The 17,182-nt window shown below is 42.3% G+C and overlaps 2 protein-coding genes across 5 annotated transcripts in view; both read right to left on the reverse strand.

The window, feature by feature from the left end:
- myo1g (myosin IG) overlaps positions 1 to 10,267 on the reverse strand; it is a 34,514-nt gene extending 24,247 nt beyond the window's left edge. The window contains exons 1-12 of the mRNA XM_084031773.1: positions 9,975 to 10,267; positions 8,083 to 8,178; positions 7,123 to 7,241; positions 5,452 to 5,660; positions 4,365 to 4,458; positions 3,974 to 4,139; positions 1,649 to 1,702; positions 1,437 to 1,532; positions 1,153 to 1,269; positions 775 to 981; positions 427 to 687; positions 68 to 238 (exon numbers count right to left, since the gene is read on the reverse strand). Of these exons, the coding sequence (XP_083887899.1) occupies positions 68 to 238; positions 427 to 687; positions 775 to 981; positions 1,153 to 1,269; positions 1,437 to 1,532; positions 1,649 to 1,702; positions 3,974 to 4,139; positions 4,365 to 4,458; positions 5,452 to 5,660; positions 7,123 to 7,241; positions 8,083 to 8,094 (1,506 nt within the window). The 5' untranslated portion in view covers positions 8,095 to 8,178; positions 9,975 to 10,267. The remainder of the gene's footprint in view (positions 1 to 67; positions 239 to 426; positions 688 to 774; positions 982 to 1,152; positions 1,270 to 1,436; positions 1,533 to 1,648; positions 1,703 to 3,973; positions 4,140 to 4,364; positions 4,459 to 5,451; positions 5,661 to 7,122; positions 7,242 to 8,082; positions 8,179 to 9,974) is intronic.
- Positions 10,268 to 10,554: 287 nt separating this feature from the next.
- rbm43 (RNA binding motif protein 43) overlaps positions 10,555 to 17,182 on the reverse strand; it is a 30,657-nt gene continuing 24,029 nt past the window's right edge. Inside the window, exons 1-3 of one of the 4 annotated variants that reach the window (XM_084031777.1) lie at positions 13,508 to 13,579; positions 12,242 to 12,333; positions 10,555 to 12,143 (exon numbers count right to left, since the gene is read on the reverse strand). In XM_084031777.1, coding sequence (XP_083887903.1) covers positions 10,983 to 12,143 — 1,161 coding nt within the window. In that variant the 5' untranslated portion in view covers positions 12,242 to 12,333; positions 13,508 to 13,579 and the 3' untranslated portion in view covers positions 10,555 to 10,982. Of the gene's footprint in view, positions 12,144 to 12,241; positions 12,334 to 12,970; positions 13,478 to 13,500; positions 13,580 to 17,182 lie in introns of those variants that run through there. The other 3 variants (XM_084031779.1, XM_084031778.1, XM_084031780.1) reach the window with 3 other exon arrangements.

The raw sequence follows: 17,182 nt of genomic DNA on the forward strand, positions 1-17,182 counted from the left end.
AAAAAAGGAGATCCATAAGAGAAGTAGAGATGAACCCTGACAGATGTTGTTTCGGTTCCGTTCTCACCTTGCGGGAGGTGTAGTGGGGGTGCTGGGCCAGCTTGGTGTCCATGCTCTCCAGGCAGACCGTGTCGGTGACTTTACCAACAGTGAGGCAGGCCTCGTCCAAAATGGAGATGATGCCTTTGTGGGGCTGCTCCACCAGGTTCACGATGATCTGGTTGTTGAAGTAATCAATCTGTGCATGAACAGTGTGATTGTTAAGTAAGAGGGGCATGTAGAGTTGGATAATATTTGTATTTATTTCATATATTGTGTTTATTGGATTATCTACAAGTGTGTGAGGCCACTGAAAACCTGAATAATGTCATGGAAACCTTTGCTCACACACTCAGCTATGTGTGTGAACATCAGCCTGCCTCTTACATGCTGCCAGGTGATGCCCTCCCTCTGGTACTCGTCTTGTTCCTGTTGGAGGATGAGCTCGATGAAGAGCTGCTGCAGCTTCTCGTTGCAGTAGTTGATGCAGAACTGTTCAAAGCTGTTGTTGTCAAAGATCTCAAAGCCGTAGATATCCAGCACACCAATGACCGTGTTTTTCCCATGAAGCACTGGGTCGTAGCCTTTAACCTCAATGATGCTGTTGATGCGGTTTACAATCCAGCCGAAAAGTCTCTCATATAGAGCCTAGAGCGAGGAAATCAGAGACTGTGTCTTTAACAGAGTAATATTATTTTGATTTGTAAATAAACCCACGAAGAAAGTAAGCAGCACCTTAACAAAAGCGTCTCGTCCAAAGCTGGCGTCCTGCTCCGTGTGTCCCTTCTCGATGACCTCGCCGCCCCCGGTGGCCACAGTGCGGTACAGCAGGCTCTTACTGACGCTGTCCACCTCTGTGGCCGTCAGCTCGGCGATGTGTTCGACGGCTTCCTGTCCCACGATGTTAACGGTCTCGCCTTCGCTCTCAAACTGCACGTTACCCTGAAAAAGAAACGGACCAGACAAGCTTAAAGGTTAGAAAGAATCAGATTTAAAAGATCTAAAATACACATAAGTAAGGAGGAGAATAGGTTTCTACCCCATTATCATCATCATCTAGAATACATGCTTTAGCTTTTCCTATTTCTTTTGCACATCCATGCTATAACTTACAAACAGAAGAATGGAGGCCAGGATCTGATAAACTGAGTTAATCTCCTCCGTTGAGAAGCCGATCACTTCCAGGGCACTCATCACCGCTTTGTGGCTTGTGCGATCATTGTTGGTGGTCTTAACGAGAAAAAAAAAAGAATTTGGGATTATTTTCATCAGGTAAAAGAACATGAGCTGTACTTCAGAAGGGACGATCTAAATGCTGTTATTTTTGCAATGAGAAGTTTGTTTCATGCTTCAGATCGCACGTTTCTTCTTCAGCTTGTGAAATTATGTAAACTCACTGTAGTTTCAGCTCCCTCTTTGGTATAAATATAGACAGCAGGATCATTCTGTAGATGCAAAGACTCCAGCATCTCATCTGAGCCTCCACGCAGCAACTGTTAGAAACACATCCAATTTAATACATTCAATAAAGTTAATCAAGTAGGAACTCCTGGAGCAGTTATCCACAATATTTTCCCGAGTATAATTTGCAGCACAGATTAGAGTTTACCTGGTAGAAGGAGTGGAAGTTCCTCTCCCCGTCGTGCTGCTGGACCACCCTGGACTTAAACAGGAGAACAGATAATGGGAGTAAAACTGGAGATGTTCTGATATCAATTTAAGTATCAGGAACGGCCTCCGATAACTGCGAACGTTATCAGTGAATCAGCCCATTCATGCTAAACAGGAACAACATGTCTCACTCACTAACCGATCCTGCCATATGAGTACTGAGCATGTTCAAACCAGGGGCATTGCTAGACATAAAGCTCTACTGGGGCACAAGCCCCCTATTTCATAAATCACAAAAAACATCCTTGAATTCCCGCTGCGTGTATGAAATGTACAATGTGCTATATAAACTTCCCTTGCTTAGCCCACTATTACTGCCACAGCCATACTGCTGCTGCTAAAACTGAAAGGTAAAAATGTAGAGATATTAATCTCTAATTCATATTTATTTCAACATACATAATGAACATGCTCAACATGTTTTTGTTGATTTTGGAGTATCGTTCCCACATTTGTGAATGAAGAACATCAGACGTTTGGGGTTGGGGAAAATCACAGTGACTGTAAATCTTAATGCTGAGCCATCACTTGGTTTATAAAGTACTATAAATGAAATTGTATTAAAATGAAAAGATAATGGGGTAAACCGTCAGCTATCTAACTCCTATGAAACAACACAGAGTGATCTGTGATTCAGAGCAGCAGGAATGAGGACTGGTGGTGATTATTGAGTGGTAATAGAAATGTGTACACGTCGTTGTTTGAGTTACTTACTGGAACGACAGACAGAAACTACACGCACTGTGCCGCTTCACGCCGGCTACTGCGGGCATCGGGGCGAGCGGGGCAGGTCACGTGGGAGAGAGAAGTGGATCATACCATGACGTGATGGGGGGGTCTGTTGTATTTTTAAAGTAAACCATATCCTGTCTATGGTTTTTTGACCATGTTTAAGCTTGTCAAACACGGACTTGCGTTTAAAAAACAACATAACTGATATTTTTTTTTGCATTTATCTATGCGTGCGCGCCGCGGTGCCCCGGCTACGACATGCACACTGCCGTGCACGGACGTAATGTGTGCGCCGGACCCGGACCACAAGGTGCGCGCCTCAGCTTGTATTTTGGGTTAAACTGCGTTGGTTTGAGATTGTGGATGAAAAAGAAAATCCACTATTTTACCGTTATTATCAATATAAATGAATCCACTGCCAAATATAGCAGCTCGTTAAAACTCGAACGGGAGTTTTTACTGGGGCACGGCAGATCAATACTGGGGCACGTGCCCCAGTAAAAGGGGTCTAGCGACGCCGATGGTTCAAACTACCTGTGTGACCTTCTCTTACATCTGTGGTAAAAGTCAATTATAAGTTAATCTTGTAACATAAGTTTATTTTCATAGCAACATAAAAAATATATTAGAGAGAAGATTATAATATCCTGTGTAACACAAGCTCTAAATCATTGGTAAGTTTGCAGCATTTGCTAGAGAGGTCAGATGTGTGACGCTCTGAGGTAACAAAAGACCAATAACAGCTCTGATAGGGGAAGAAAAACTGAAAGTGACACTCTGACTTTTAAATGCAATACAACATGTCATGTGGTCAAATATCAGAGATAGATCTTTCCCTGAAAATTGCTGAACTTTGATCATAAAGGACGTTCTTTGCTCTTTGAGTTTGAGGGATCCACCCTAAAACCTTAGATACAGCGATGGTGATTTAGACAGAAATGCATTAGATCTCCACTAAAGCAGCTCCAAAATGTCTAAAATTCACATCATGCAGTCAAGGATGCATCACCGGCAATCTGACAATTCAATTAAAAAGCAACAAAATCAGCTCAAGCTGTTTTCCATTGGTATAAACGTAAACAAGCACTCAAAACTGATTACCAGTTATATGAATACAGCAGCAGCCCTTTGCCTACTGACGCTGAAAAGTGAGGCAGCTTAGAAACGGTGTAGTTATTCTTGCCCTCTGAAAAATGAATCACGGCAGCATCATTCACACCATCCTTCACACCAGCGCTGAGTGCCAGACGGTTTCTTAAACAGCGCGGATGAATACAGCAGCATCCAGTACCCCCCAGGTGAGCCATCATTAACACGCTGCAGCAGCAGCAGCACATTGGCTTCACAGTTACATCTATTCATGGATGTTCCCTCTCACCACTTTGTCATCGCCTCATGAAACATTCATGTGCAGGAGAGAGGGCGTAATTTCAAAACTAAATGAGCAGAACTTTTCCATACTTCCCCTTTAGAGGGTTCACGATGTCCCCAACGAGCACATAGCTGGTTTGTTTTTGTGGTGGAACCTCACCTTCTCCAGCAGGTAGTTGTTGATGTGTCCTCCCGTGGGTTCCCCGTTGAACTTGAAGTTGATGTCCATGTACTTGCCGAAGCGGCTGGAGTTGTCGTTGCGATTTGTCTTGGCGTTCCCAAAAGCCTCCAGCACACAGTTGGATTTGAGCAGCACATTCTTCACGCTGATTTATCACGACCGTTGATGGAAACGTGCGAGGAACAGCCGTCAGGTAGGCGAGGATGGAAGCAGAGGAGATGAAGAATGAAACACTCAAATGGAGATGATTTATAGCAACGTTATATTCACATCATCCAATCATTTACTTTTATTGGATTTCAGGATAAACCCCCTCTGGAGCTACGTTGCCGTATTACAGTGCTGCCTAAATTCGTAAAGCACCACTCACCTCTCAACCTCGGCCCTCTGGCTTGGGTTGGTGATGGCTGCGATGTACTGCATGATGTATTTACTGGCTTCTGTTTTTCCTGCCCCGCTTTCACCTGAAACACAAAAACACACGTTATATACAGCTACATACTATTTAACATGTTTATTTACTCACACAGCTGTATTTCTTGATTAAACATAAGAAATCAAACTTTCCCTGCCAAATTCTTAGCGTTTACAAGGAGAAATAGAAAGCCTCCTGGCTGGAAACATTACAAACTGGCATGATTTGCACCCAACACAGGACAGGAGCGCTCAACAAAACATCATTAGTAGCTTATAGCTGAGCATCAGTGACAGTATTGGTGACAAGAGGTGCCTTCGAAGAGCTCATAGGACAAGACAGTACCCATCCCAGCCAGAGTCACCCTGCTCTGCAAAGATAAACAGAAGTATCTGCGACTTCAGAGCAGCTTCTTTCTGTTCCTTTCTGGCACGATGCACATGACTATACCACTACTGCTTGCACTACCCTAATTCCCACGAACCCAAACAAGACTCTCTCAAGGTATACTGTATATACAAGGATTTGTATGGAAGTAAGTGTGTATATAGTTTTATTGTATTTAATTTATAAATACATTATTTGTATGTTCTGTGTGTGTGAAGCTCAAAGGGGCAGAATAGCTTTTCTCAATGCCAGGGGCATACAGAGAACATAATATAAGCACTATTTTTGAAAAGGCGGCGTTGAGGTGTTCTTGGCGCCCGCCTTTGTGTGTGGGTCTGTTATTTACTGCGAGTTTTTGTATTTAAATGCATATTTTCACAATTTCACCGCTGAGCTGTCTCCCTCTCTCTCACTGAGCCAGAGAGGAGGGGCAAAGTTTGAATGCTGTGTTTAAAAAAAAAAAAGCAACTGACAATGTGACCATATATTACACCTTTGTCTGATGTCTATGACTAATCAAGGAAACTGAGCTGAGCCCTGAGGTAACAACGTAGCTTTTCATCTGGCGCCACACACAGGCCAAGTCTGATGATTAACAGAGGTGAATCTAAGAAAGGCCCAGGAGGTGAAGCTTAATACGGTGAAAGAAACGGACCTGATATGACGATGCAGGTGTCTTTGGCTCGTCTCTTCATGGCCTTGTAGGCAGCATCAGACACTGCAAACAGGTGAGGAGGGTTTTCATAAAGCTCCCGGCCCCGGTACGCATCAATGGTCTCTTTGCCGTAAATGTCCATCTGTCTGTACGGGTTAACGGAGACGACCACTTCCCCGATGTAGGTGTAGATACGGCCCTTCTCAAACCTGAAGTAAAACAAAACACATACTGTGAGTGATGGCATACTTCACATACACGTACAGGTATCATATAGATGTACCAGGTACATAAACAATAGATAGTGCACATACTACATCACTATATATGTAAGATAGCATGTATTTATATGAGGGAGAAAAGAGGGATTCAGCCACATGACATTAATCTTGAGTTATACGTTCCATAAGAGAACATGCACCATTATGTTGTACGTAACTTCTTGACAGGAAGTGACACAAGTGTGTGTACACTGAGAGCAGGAAATGAAACTTGTGGTTTACAGGGCGTCACAGCCTTGTGTAACCTCATGTGGGTCTGTGGAGCTGGAAGAGGTGAAAACTGACGTATCACGAAGGGTTAACGGAGGAAAATGAGATACATTTTTGTGAAGGGTCCGAATTCAGGGACATGCAGTCCTCGGAGGTTCACATTTTTAGCCCCAATTCATCACAGCGCGACAAGGTTGGTACAAGGCTGAAACATCTTCATATTCCTGAATTCAGAGACACAACCAGTGTACTGGTCAGCCGTATACTGGATCGTTCATGTGGTTGCTGATAGAGAAGCTGAAAAACAGCAGTGATGATGACCACTAACAAGTAGAAGAAAACAAAAACAGAAATGCAGATAGCTGAACTCAGCTGCCTGCTGACATGTCTGATCAAGCCGTGGTGATGAAACTAAGCTGCAGACATTATGAGCCAACCAACGGAAGACCGACACCAGGCCACGGTGACAACTTAAAAAATAGTAATTTACAGCCATCTGCCGTGCACACGTCAACGGATCTCTAAATCTAGAGCTCATTTGACATTGTTGGGCACGTTGCTGATGGTCTGCCTGTGTTGATGATCATCCTCAGATGACTGGTGGGCTAAACTGTGTAATTTCTCACAGTTTTAAACCCGAGGACACGATGCCACTGTGAAAAAAGACACAGAGGAAGCGAGAACAAACGATCTCTGGACTCGGAAACAAGTGTGAAATCCCCAAAGCGTAAAATAAAAAAGGAGTAGAAAACATCCTAAATTAAATGTTACATTTCGTCCTTAACTTGAACAGGTTTGGTGAGAGTAAGCTGTATTTTTGGTCCGGTGCCATGTGTTTAATTTGCTTGCCAGCCAGCATCATCAACCACAAGTATATATCTGAACCCTGAGGGTGAGCGGGAAAGGAAAGTGACGTGCTCGACTCTTTTTCCCTTTTATGTTTCATCTTTACGCCCTCTGTTACTGAACTGAAACTTTTGGGGCCGTCAGATACAATTTATCATACAAATATACACTTTTATCTTACTTATTTTACACTCATTTTGGAGTATATATTAAAGTCTGTGCCTCTTTCCTTCACATATAAGGTGTGTATGAAGCGTTACCCTTTGCATCTCTGACACCCAGCTGCTTCCTCTACCTCCCTTCCTCCTCTCAAAAAGCACCTCAGGCCTCTTACCTCAGCTTGAGATTCTCCATAAACTGCTCCATCGTCACCTCATCCAGCAGCACAAAGTCCGACTTCCCAAACTCCAGGCCCTCCAGCTCCGCCATTCCTGTCTCTGTTCGCCAAGCACACTAAAAATAAAGGACACAGAGGAACAGAAAGCCGCTGAAGGGAGGGGAAAGAGAAGTATGGTCGACTTCTGGGGCCCGGTAGTGCTTGTGTGCAGTAGGCGTGGCGAGCTCTTTGGTGGATTTGAGGGTGTGCTACAGAGCTGTGGTCTACAAGCTACAGCACGTCACCCTGTCAGTCAGCCCATGCCCTCACGCAGATCTATATAAATAACAGGAGGCTATCTTTAAGAGCTCACACCACTTCTGCATCCTCCTTTCGTCTCTCTCTTCCTGCCAGAAGGCCTTCAAATTTCTAAACAGAGCATGACTTTCATTATAAGGGCCTTACACCGCTGGCTTTTGTGTGAAACGTCTATCTTTTCTCCCCAGGAACAGGAACCCACATCTGACAAAGGCCTAGAGCCACACAAGAGCTGTTAACCTTTAAAATGTTGGGGGAGAAACTGGTTTTGTCTCTCATACCAATTTGAGGCACGATTTTAGCTGGCCCCCCTTGCATCACGGTCAATTTGACTACCAATCTTCATATACTCGCACAGAAACTGCATGCATGTCTTTGAGATTTTATTTTATCTAAAATAAAAAAATAACCAACAAAATAAAAAACGTATTATAAACAAGTGACATAAATTATAAATAAGGTATTTAAAGGAAACAGTGAAGAAAAAAATGATTGCACAAACAAAACAAAAATTTGCAGTTTGAATTTTTTGTTTGCTGAATCATTTTAATTTCTTCACTGCTGTCATCACACCTGGGCAAAATATGCCTCCATTTATTACAAAATAAAAACAGTAAACAAGAAAACAAATTAATTAGGAGGTGGAGGGGACAGGAGCACCTGGTTCTGCATCACTGGGCTGAGCTGAGGGGGAGAAGGGGTCTGCAGGTGGACCAGGATTTGCAGGGTTGGGGTCAAAATATTTTAAAAGTGCATCTGAAGAGGGAAGAGAAGTACGTGTGACCATTGAGGGTTACATTTTAACAATAAAAAAAAATAAAGCAGTACATGAATAAAGATGAAAAAATAACAGATGCATGGTGCTTGCTATACATAAGAGTAATTATTGGAAATGAGCTTCAACTTTATCATCATTACATTATTAATGCTGTCTCTAACCAGAGAGCAAAGAAGCCGTAAAGTGCAGTGAAAGATATGGGGAAGATGAGTTATGGAGTATTCACAGTAATGACGTGCAGTTTAACACTAATGTGAACTTTAACAAACACACTTGTATAAACTGTAACACAATAAACCAAAGGTTTACAACTCTAACTTATAAAAGGGATGAAAAAAGAACAAAATGTGAAAATAACACGAATAGACCTAACGGTTAACTTCCCTAATGTCCCGGATGTACTTAAAGTGGCGTAGCTATCGTCCAAAAGTAAGCTAGCAAGTCAACAGTCTGCTCCATCAACGGCAAATACCAACGCAATAAACTATTAGTTTAATCCATTACATCACATTTACGTTACTGTACCTCCGTTTTTTCCCCGTTGGTCTTCCTGTTCCTTCATTATTTTCCTTCCTTGGGCGCCACATAGTTTTATTAGTTTTGACATGATAACGCTAAAGTATTAGCATCTTTTCTGGGGTCACGTCAGAATCAGAAACCCCGCCCCTCCCCCCCCCCAGGGGACAGGTAAAGTGGTACGAGCCGAGAAGGGGGGAAACACGAAAAAAATCCTCTCCATTATTTTATGTTTTGTTTTACAGTTATGTTGTTGTGACGTTATGTAATACTTCGAATTATAGTAGTAATATTGTTGGTAAAAAAAAATGTAAAAACTAAACATTTCGATTGTTCATTTCTTGTCCCATTTATGGCGCCCCCTATGGGTGTTAAGGTCGATATGCTCTGAAGGATGAGCTTGACCTTTGGTCCTCATCGTCAGCTGCTGCTTGGCCGTTTTTCTACACGTTTCAGCAGCGTCATGAATGGAGTCTGTGAACAGAACGAGCAGCTACTTTCTATAAAAACCTGATAGTTGTGTGTTAATTAAAGAAGGCCAAATAACAGAAAAACTAACTTTTTCTCCATCACTTCTAACGGTGTTCAGCCATGAAGATGGTTTTGGGTTTATCAGTCCAGGTTTTAAAATATGGTTAGGAGATTTCCCACCTCCGTTCCAACACAACTGAAGTAAGTTTGATTTTATTTGTGGCACTTAAACACTGAAAAAAGACAATAAATTATACCTATCAAGCAGTTGACAGCATATATCGTAAATCCAATTTGAAACAAAATGTACACTTCTTTTAGAAGAGTAGAGGGAATGTACGTTTAAGGCACTTCAGCATTGGCTTCACTTTCAGAAGCGGAGGTTGCTGAATTTTGCTTTTAGTCAGACGGACTAAACTTTTAATTAAACTAAATAGACCGTTATCTTTAGGCTTCATGGTTTTGGCAAAACAACAATGTGTAACAATGAAAAAAAAAAAAACAGTTCCAATAATGTATCGTCAGATTTCGTGTCAAGTTTTTGCGATACCATGACAACAGACGAACACACCCAGGGGAAAACCACAGCATGGAGCTCTGTGGTGGAGAGTTCTCATCAGACATATTGGTGTTCTAGTTATTACTGTTCAAGTAAAAGCCTCTGAGTCACGTTACCAGTCACCAGTTTAATGCTACTTCATACACGCACTGGTTGGAAACACATGAGTAAAGGGACTTTACCATCAAGCTGTAACATTTAGCTTTGTCAGAAATAAACAACACCTACCTAGAGCATTGGGAGTCTTGACAGCCTGTTGTTTTTCTGAACATTTAATTCAAGTTAATTTCCTGCTGTATAAATGCAGCTATCCTCAGTCCAGCACGTAGCCCTTCTCCTTTAAATAAACTCATGTTAGATCCTCATCAGCCTTTAGTACTTCCTCTGTCTGTCAGACTGTTTCACTTCCTCTCACATCTGTTTGTCTCCATCTAGATGTTGCGTTCAGGTGTTACAGTAATAAACAACGTTAACAGCCCCATAGATGCACAATGTAGCAATTAATTAACACCCAAAGATCCTTCTAATCACCGTTAATTTATTGTTAATGTTCGTGTTTCTTAATGCCATCTGTATTCTTCTGTTTACATCATTTGCATGAATTTTATAACATAAGTGTAATATTTTCTTTCAGTGCAAACAAAAGTGAAACACAATTCTGCAGACAACTGGGTCATCAGGATAGAATGAGTTCTATAAAGTTACACACTTTCATTATTGTTATTATGATATAAAGTATCAGCATATGGAAGCACATAAATCAATCTGAATGATCAACACATAAACATTAGACAATTATTTAAAAGTGAAAGGAGATTAAAAGGTGAAACCCCTAAACAACAAAGCCCAGTCGATAAAGCTGCCTAATTGTAATTTATTGCTGATCCAGCATCAATCAGGATCTACTACATTGTATTGTGTATTTTTTAACAGCATTTATTGTTGAAAAGATTCACATTATGATCTAAATGGGTTTTAAAGGCATTTTTTTCCATTCCAGCTCGACTTAAAGGTTCCTCCACAGTTCCAAATGGAAGATCTTCCAAAGGTTCTTCCAGGATCTTGTTGTCTGGTGTAACTCAACATATTCAAACAAGACAAACAACACGTATTCAGACACGACTTGGTCCAACTAGAATAACCGCCTCGCAGTCCAGTTGCAGTTTACATCCATTTTCTGCTCAATATGTCATAACCTGCAGTCATGGCTGCCTGGATCCCTTCATAAACAGAACTTCATTTGCTCAAAGATTTAATCTTTGCTTTGAAATCTTTCGTTGTCATATTTACGAATTGCGTCAAGGCTTTCTTGGGTGATTTAGCAGGTTTGTTTTCCGCCTCTTGCACAGGAACCCTTTGTGCTCTACGGCTCTCAGACTGGCTTCTTCCCCTCAAAGCTCCACCGTGACCAGCGGAAGCAGTCACTCCCCGATCGGGCTTGGCGGCTTCCCATTTATCATCCTGGTACTTTGATGGAGAGTAACCGGCAGGCGATGGCCTCGCGACGGCTCCGCTATCTCTCTGTGCGTTCTTGGTATCGATCGGTGGCACAGAGCTGCTCCTCGTCCTGGAGCTCCTGAACGACGTCCTCCCCGTACGTCCGACCGGCCTCCCCAGCAGCCTCTGCTTCAGCTCGTAGCTCTCACCAGATGATCCAATCAGGTGAAGCTGGCCGTTCATCGGACGCACCAGCACGGAATTGTAAATGTTCCTGTCTCTCCCAATTCTCTCTAGAAGAGCCCGGCCTTCCCGATCCAGGTCCCTCAGAGGGACTTCCTGTGTGCGCAGTGATTTGCTCAGGTCATCCATGAGGCTCTGAAGTTTCCCGGCAGCGATTCTCGCGCTCCTCCCCAGCAACGTCACGTAGAAGCCAAAGCCAACTTCGCTCGCTTCCATTATGACATTATGGCCGGACAGGATGCCATCGACGTCTTTGTTCCTGAGCTTCTGTGCGTAGTGAAACACATCTGCATCAACGAAAAAGGACTCACTTCCAGGCCTGAGCGAGCCACGCTGCTCTGGTGCTGTGGAGAAACCTGGAGGGGTCGGATGTTTGTCTGGTGACGTCCAAAATGGAGATATCCACGATGGAGAAGCACGCGGCGGCTTTTCTCGTCCTCTGTTAGCGTCTGACGTTGAGGAGTAAGTGGGGTAGTATTTGGAAATGGCTCCAGATGAAACCGTTGGGGCCGGCGTGACGTCCGCCTTGGTTTTTGAGCTGAGAAGAGGCTCCAAAAAGGCCTTGGCAGCCTTAAGTTTCAGAAACGACCCCTTGATACGCACTCGATCGCTGCTCAGATCCGTCAACTGGAAGCCATGTGAGCGGAGGATATGTCGCACCTCGACCTCACTGGGGAAAACACCCAAATGCACTGTTGCCTCCACCGGTAAATCCATCTGAGAGGGGGAGAAAAGCACACGAAGAGCTTGAGACAAAACAATTCTGAATAAGTAACCGACTCATCTGACCCGACATAATGTGTGACCTCAGTTACCTCAATATGCTCGGGTGCTTTCACCGTCAAATGATACCGTTGATGACTCAACCCCGACACATGGGAGCTCTTTCACAAGACCCGAGCAGCAGCTGTGGGAAGAAAAACACGAGTGGACTTACTTATAACAGAGACTCAGTTTTCGTTCTTGAGTTTTGTCTGCGCAGAGACAAAGCGAAACCAGAGTTAGTCATGTTGCCTTCAAAATGTCACCACGTCATTGTTTTCTCTCGTTAGACATTTGTGTGAAATTGTCATAATCATCAGCATATGAATTCTTGGGTTTTTTACGGACAGAAAACCGCTGAGCATCTTGCTTGAATTTGATGTTTCTCTTATTCCGATTCTGTAATACTTTGGCTTTGACTTCTATTACATGGTTACGATATTTTGTTTGCGTTAAACTGTTCACATATTTCATGTCCTGTCCTATTTCATTTTTTTAATTGTTTAAAAACACATTTAACACATAATTAATTTTCCTATATGGTTACAAGAGACATGAACATAAAGAAGTCTTACATGTATAAATGTACCCATAAAATATACTGTATATCATCACATACCACTATTAAAGTTATTGCAATTCCTACTGGTGGCCAGTAGATGGCGATAAAGTCCACATGTTACCATAGGAAATAACCATTTAAAGAAGAAATGAACGCAGCAGTGACGTATATGTTTTTAATCGCTATTGATGTCACTTTTAATGACGTATCCGCCACCTACAGTCGTGATTTATGCGGCCTCGACTTCGGTCATGACCCTCGGGCTCCTCAAGTGTGATGGAAAGTCCCGGATGATGACAAGGTAACAACACCTACAGCGCCTCTCCTCCTCCATGTTTGGCTGAGAGGAAATACAGCTGATAAACTAAAACATTTGGCAGGAGACAGTGCGACAGTAAACGTAAGCACCGTTTACACGTCACGTCGTCTCCAGTTTGTGTCTGCTACGTCACATTTGTCTCTGCTACGTCACATTATCATATTTCAAATCTGCACGGTTCCATCCAAAGTGAAAGTAGATCTCTTTCAGCTAAAGCGTGTCTATGTTGCAGCTTCTGTTAATCTTCCGCGCATTATACCGTGTATTGCGCACGAAAACGGTGCTATCTCGGGTGTAAGTAGAAGAGATGAGAAGTTAAAATAATAGTCTAACCAGTGAAGTCCACTCGATAATATTTTCGTCACAAACAAATTGCGATAAATGCTAAATTAATCTCCAGCCGTAAGGTTTCCGATAGATGTATAACTTACTAAATACCTCATTGCTGATAACTTCATGACTTCACTGTTTGATCAGCGGGAATTTAGGATGAAACCGAAACTAATGTCGTCACTTCCGCTCAACACTCGCAGTGCCTGCATTTCACAATAATGTATTCTTCAGAACCGAAAAGTACACAATGCCGGTATGTAACTTTGTGGTAAGAAAAAATAAATAAAAAAAATGCAACTTCAGGAAATACACGGGTCCAGGATCTCTTGATCTCGCGATAGATAGATATTTAAGATCCACAGAAACGCTTCTGCACGGGTGTGACGTAGATGTCTGTTAGATCGCAATAAAAACATCCTGGAGGAAATCGTAAAATCATTTAAATGTAATAAACTCAAAATACAAAGAAACGTGTTTATTCTCAGTTTACACCAAAATCCCGTCCTACAGTAAAAACGTGACACAACATCGCCCTCTAGTGGCTCTTTGACAGCATTACAGATTTTGCTATTCAAGATTAGACCTTACAGGATCTTCACCTCATTTGGGTTGATGTGGTAACATTTGGCTTCCTAATCATTTAAATGTGAACACAAATGTGGATCAACTCCGATGCGTCCGTCCCTTCACCAGTTAACTCATTTTCCAATTACAATGAAAAGCTTAATTTGTCATTAATCAGAAGAAATTTAATTTAATAAGAATATTTCTTGTTATAATCCAATGACGCCTCAACTGAAAACGTTTACCCGCTTCATTTCCCTCCTCCAGCTGCCAATCAAATCACAACCACAGCAAACGTGTTTAGACTTATGTTTATTTCAACACTTAAACTCTGGTACAATATACATATTTTACCATCAACATACACATTACTGGACACAGTCTCTTTGCCTCTTATAGTAATCAACTTTTCTGCAGATGTACGGTTACAAATGTGGCATTTGTTTCGTTCAGCAGATCAACTGGTTCTCCAACTCTCATGAAATCTGCAATGAAAGAAAACATTCTAATAAATGATTTATAGTAAAACACAAAGAACCACCAGACTGGTTAAAGAAGAGTGCATCATCACCTGCATTAAAGTCATGTTTGAAGCTTCTTCAAGGAGCCACAAACAGATCCTCGTGGTCTGCACTCAGCAGCCAAATGCCTCAGAGTAGTGCGAATCTTCCACTTCTGTAAAAAAGGAAAATAAGATTTCCGTCAAGCTACTAGACGACACTGGAGTAAACAAAGCATGTCCGAAGATAATGTCGGAGGTTTACCTATAACCCTGCCGTGAAGAGTCACAGCAGGGCCTCAAACAACCTCACGTCTCTCTAGCAGACACAACAGGAAAGAACAGAGCCATGGTGGCTGAGCCTCGCTGGAAAGGTCTGCATGCTTCTCCATAAACAACATTTAAATGTAAAGGACTTACTTTTCAGATCAGTCATCCTTGAACACCAGATGTCAGTCAGGAGGTCTGAACAGGACAGAGTCTGGCTTCTTCTCTGCAGATCTGATGAAAGAGGATATTTTACTACAAGTACAGGGCTTATTAAAGGTCTGATGCGTTATGTGCCACGAGGGAATCAAGTGAAAGCTTGACCTTTTACTACTAACAACCAGCTTTAAACAAGAAACTGATGCTTTCAACAAAGACTTGGGTCTGTCGGAGGTTTACCTATAACCCTGCCGTGAAGAATCACAGCAGGGCCTCAAACAACCTCACGTCTCTCTAGCAGACACAACAGGAAAGAACAGAGCCATGGTGGCTGAGCCTCGCTGGAAAGGTCTGCATGCTCCTCCATAAGCAACATTTAAACATAAAAAGGGGTCTGGTCCAAGGATGCGTGGAGATATTGCAAGTAAAAACAAAATTAAACTTACATTTCAGCTCAAAGTCATACTTGAGCGCCGGTTGTTAGTCTGGAGGTCTGAACAGGGCCGAGTCTGGATTCTTCTCTGCAGTTCTGATGAAAAAGAATGAATATTTTACATCAAGTACACGATATCTCATGCATTGTGAGAGAAACAAATTATCTTGTTTGCCGACAGTAATAAAAGCAATCCATGTTGCTTTACACCCAGAGATTTGTGTGAAGTGTAGGGAAAAAGCTAATTTACCAAACATTGGGAACATCTCGACATTCTAATCATTGTGTATATTTCACTAGTTACAACATAAAGCTATGTTGAGCAATTATATTATACAGAATATCGCATTTTAAGTTAACAGGACTGATTTCCATGACACGTGGTCTCCATATTGGTTCAAATATTTTCCCCCTCAAGTAAATTAGAAGACATTACACAGAAGTGTGCAGACTCGACCTTTTACCACTAATTACTAACTTTACACAACAAACTGATGCTTTCAATTAGGACTTTAGGGGTCTGTCGGAGGTTTACCTGTAACCCTGCCGTGAAGAGTCACAGCAGGGCCTCAAACAACCTCACGTCTCTCTAGCAGACACAACAGGAAAGAACAGAGCCATGATGGCTGAGCCTCGCTGGAAAGGTCTGCAGTCAACAATCACACAGAAACTAATATAACTGACGTGTTCGCAGGATGGACACCATTAAGAGCAACGCGACGCATTCACGTGGGCTGGGAGATAACACTACTGCTAGCAAAGCAGTTGAAAACAATGATATAAGAGAACAGCTTTTACCTCGTCATGTTGTTGCTGGACGTTGGACTCACGTTTTCAGTCTGTAAACAACAGAAAATAAATAACGGCTGTTAGAAACTAGCATGGTTCGGTGGTGAAGCTAGCAGAAGTGCACCGCCCGAGTTTTTTAACCCGTTAAAACACACAACTTCCTCAACAAAACAGCACTTTTATCACAACATTTCGCTCTAATAACATTCCACGAAGTAAAAAAAGGTATACGGTGTATAATTAAAGTTGGATGGAGGCGGATTGATCATACGTACCTCTCCGTTCATCGCGTTTCAACTTCTGTATGACTAGGTAATGTTACCGGATGTGACGTGTACTATATGTATGCACGGGGTCTCCCTCCAGCAGGGGGCAGTAAAATACCAAAGATGGCGGTCGAGGATTGAATTCGGTTGAGGCGGTTGATTATGAATTTAAGGGAATTATGAGAACTTTATGTATTAAAAACTGCTTATAATGAACCAATATCGCAAACACATCCCCAATAAACCATAATGTATTTAGTTTAAGTTCGGTTAATTCAAATTCTAAAAGAGTGACTCACTTCCTCATACTTTAAAGTTCATAAAGACAGCAACCTAGATAAACAAATATTAACCTTTATCCTGTAGTCGAAACGCAGAATGGAAATTCCTTTTATGATGGTCACATGGTTTGAAATGACTTCCCTTTTCCCCATGTGGCTGTTTAGACCACAGCTCATTTATAAGACATTTACTTAGGCTATAAAATGTAAAAAAAAAAAAACATTTAAAGGGGAAGGTGGTTTTTTTTATATTTTTGACAGGTTTTATGTAGAAACATTTTGTCAAACCATGTATGTGAAGTGATTAAAAAACTGCTTTGTAGCCCCCGACACAGCCATCTCGGCTGCATGTAGGAGGGTTTCTATAACCTGGTGGGTGTCGGCAGCTCGGTGGCGTCCACGAGGACGCCGCTCGTGGTCGGTGACTCAGACTGCATTGGCGTACAACAATACAAGCCATAGAGCGGCAGACTTCTGTTTGGCCGCCTGTTGTGGCCCGCACCATCAGCAGACGTCTGTGAT

Source organism: Eutrigla gurnardus (assembly GCF_963514095.1).
Source record: "Eutrigla gurnardus genome assembly, chromosome: 17".
Taxonomy (NCBI): Eukaryota; Metazoa; Chordata; class Actinopteri; order Perciformes; family Triglidae; genus Eutrigla; species Eutrigla gurnardus.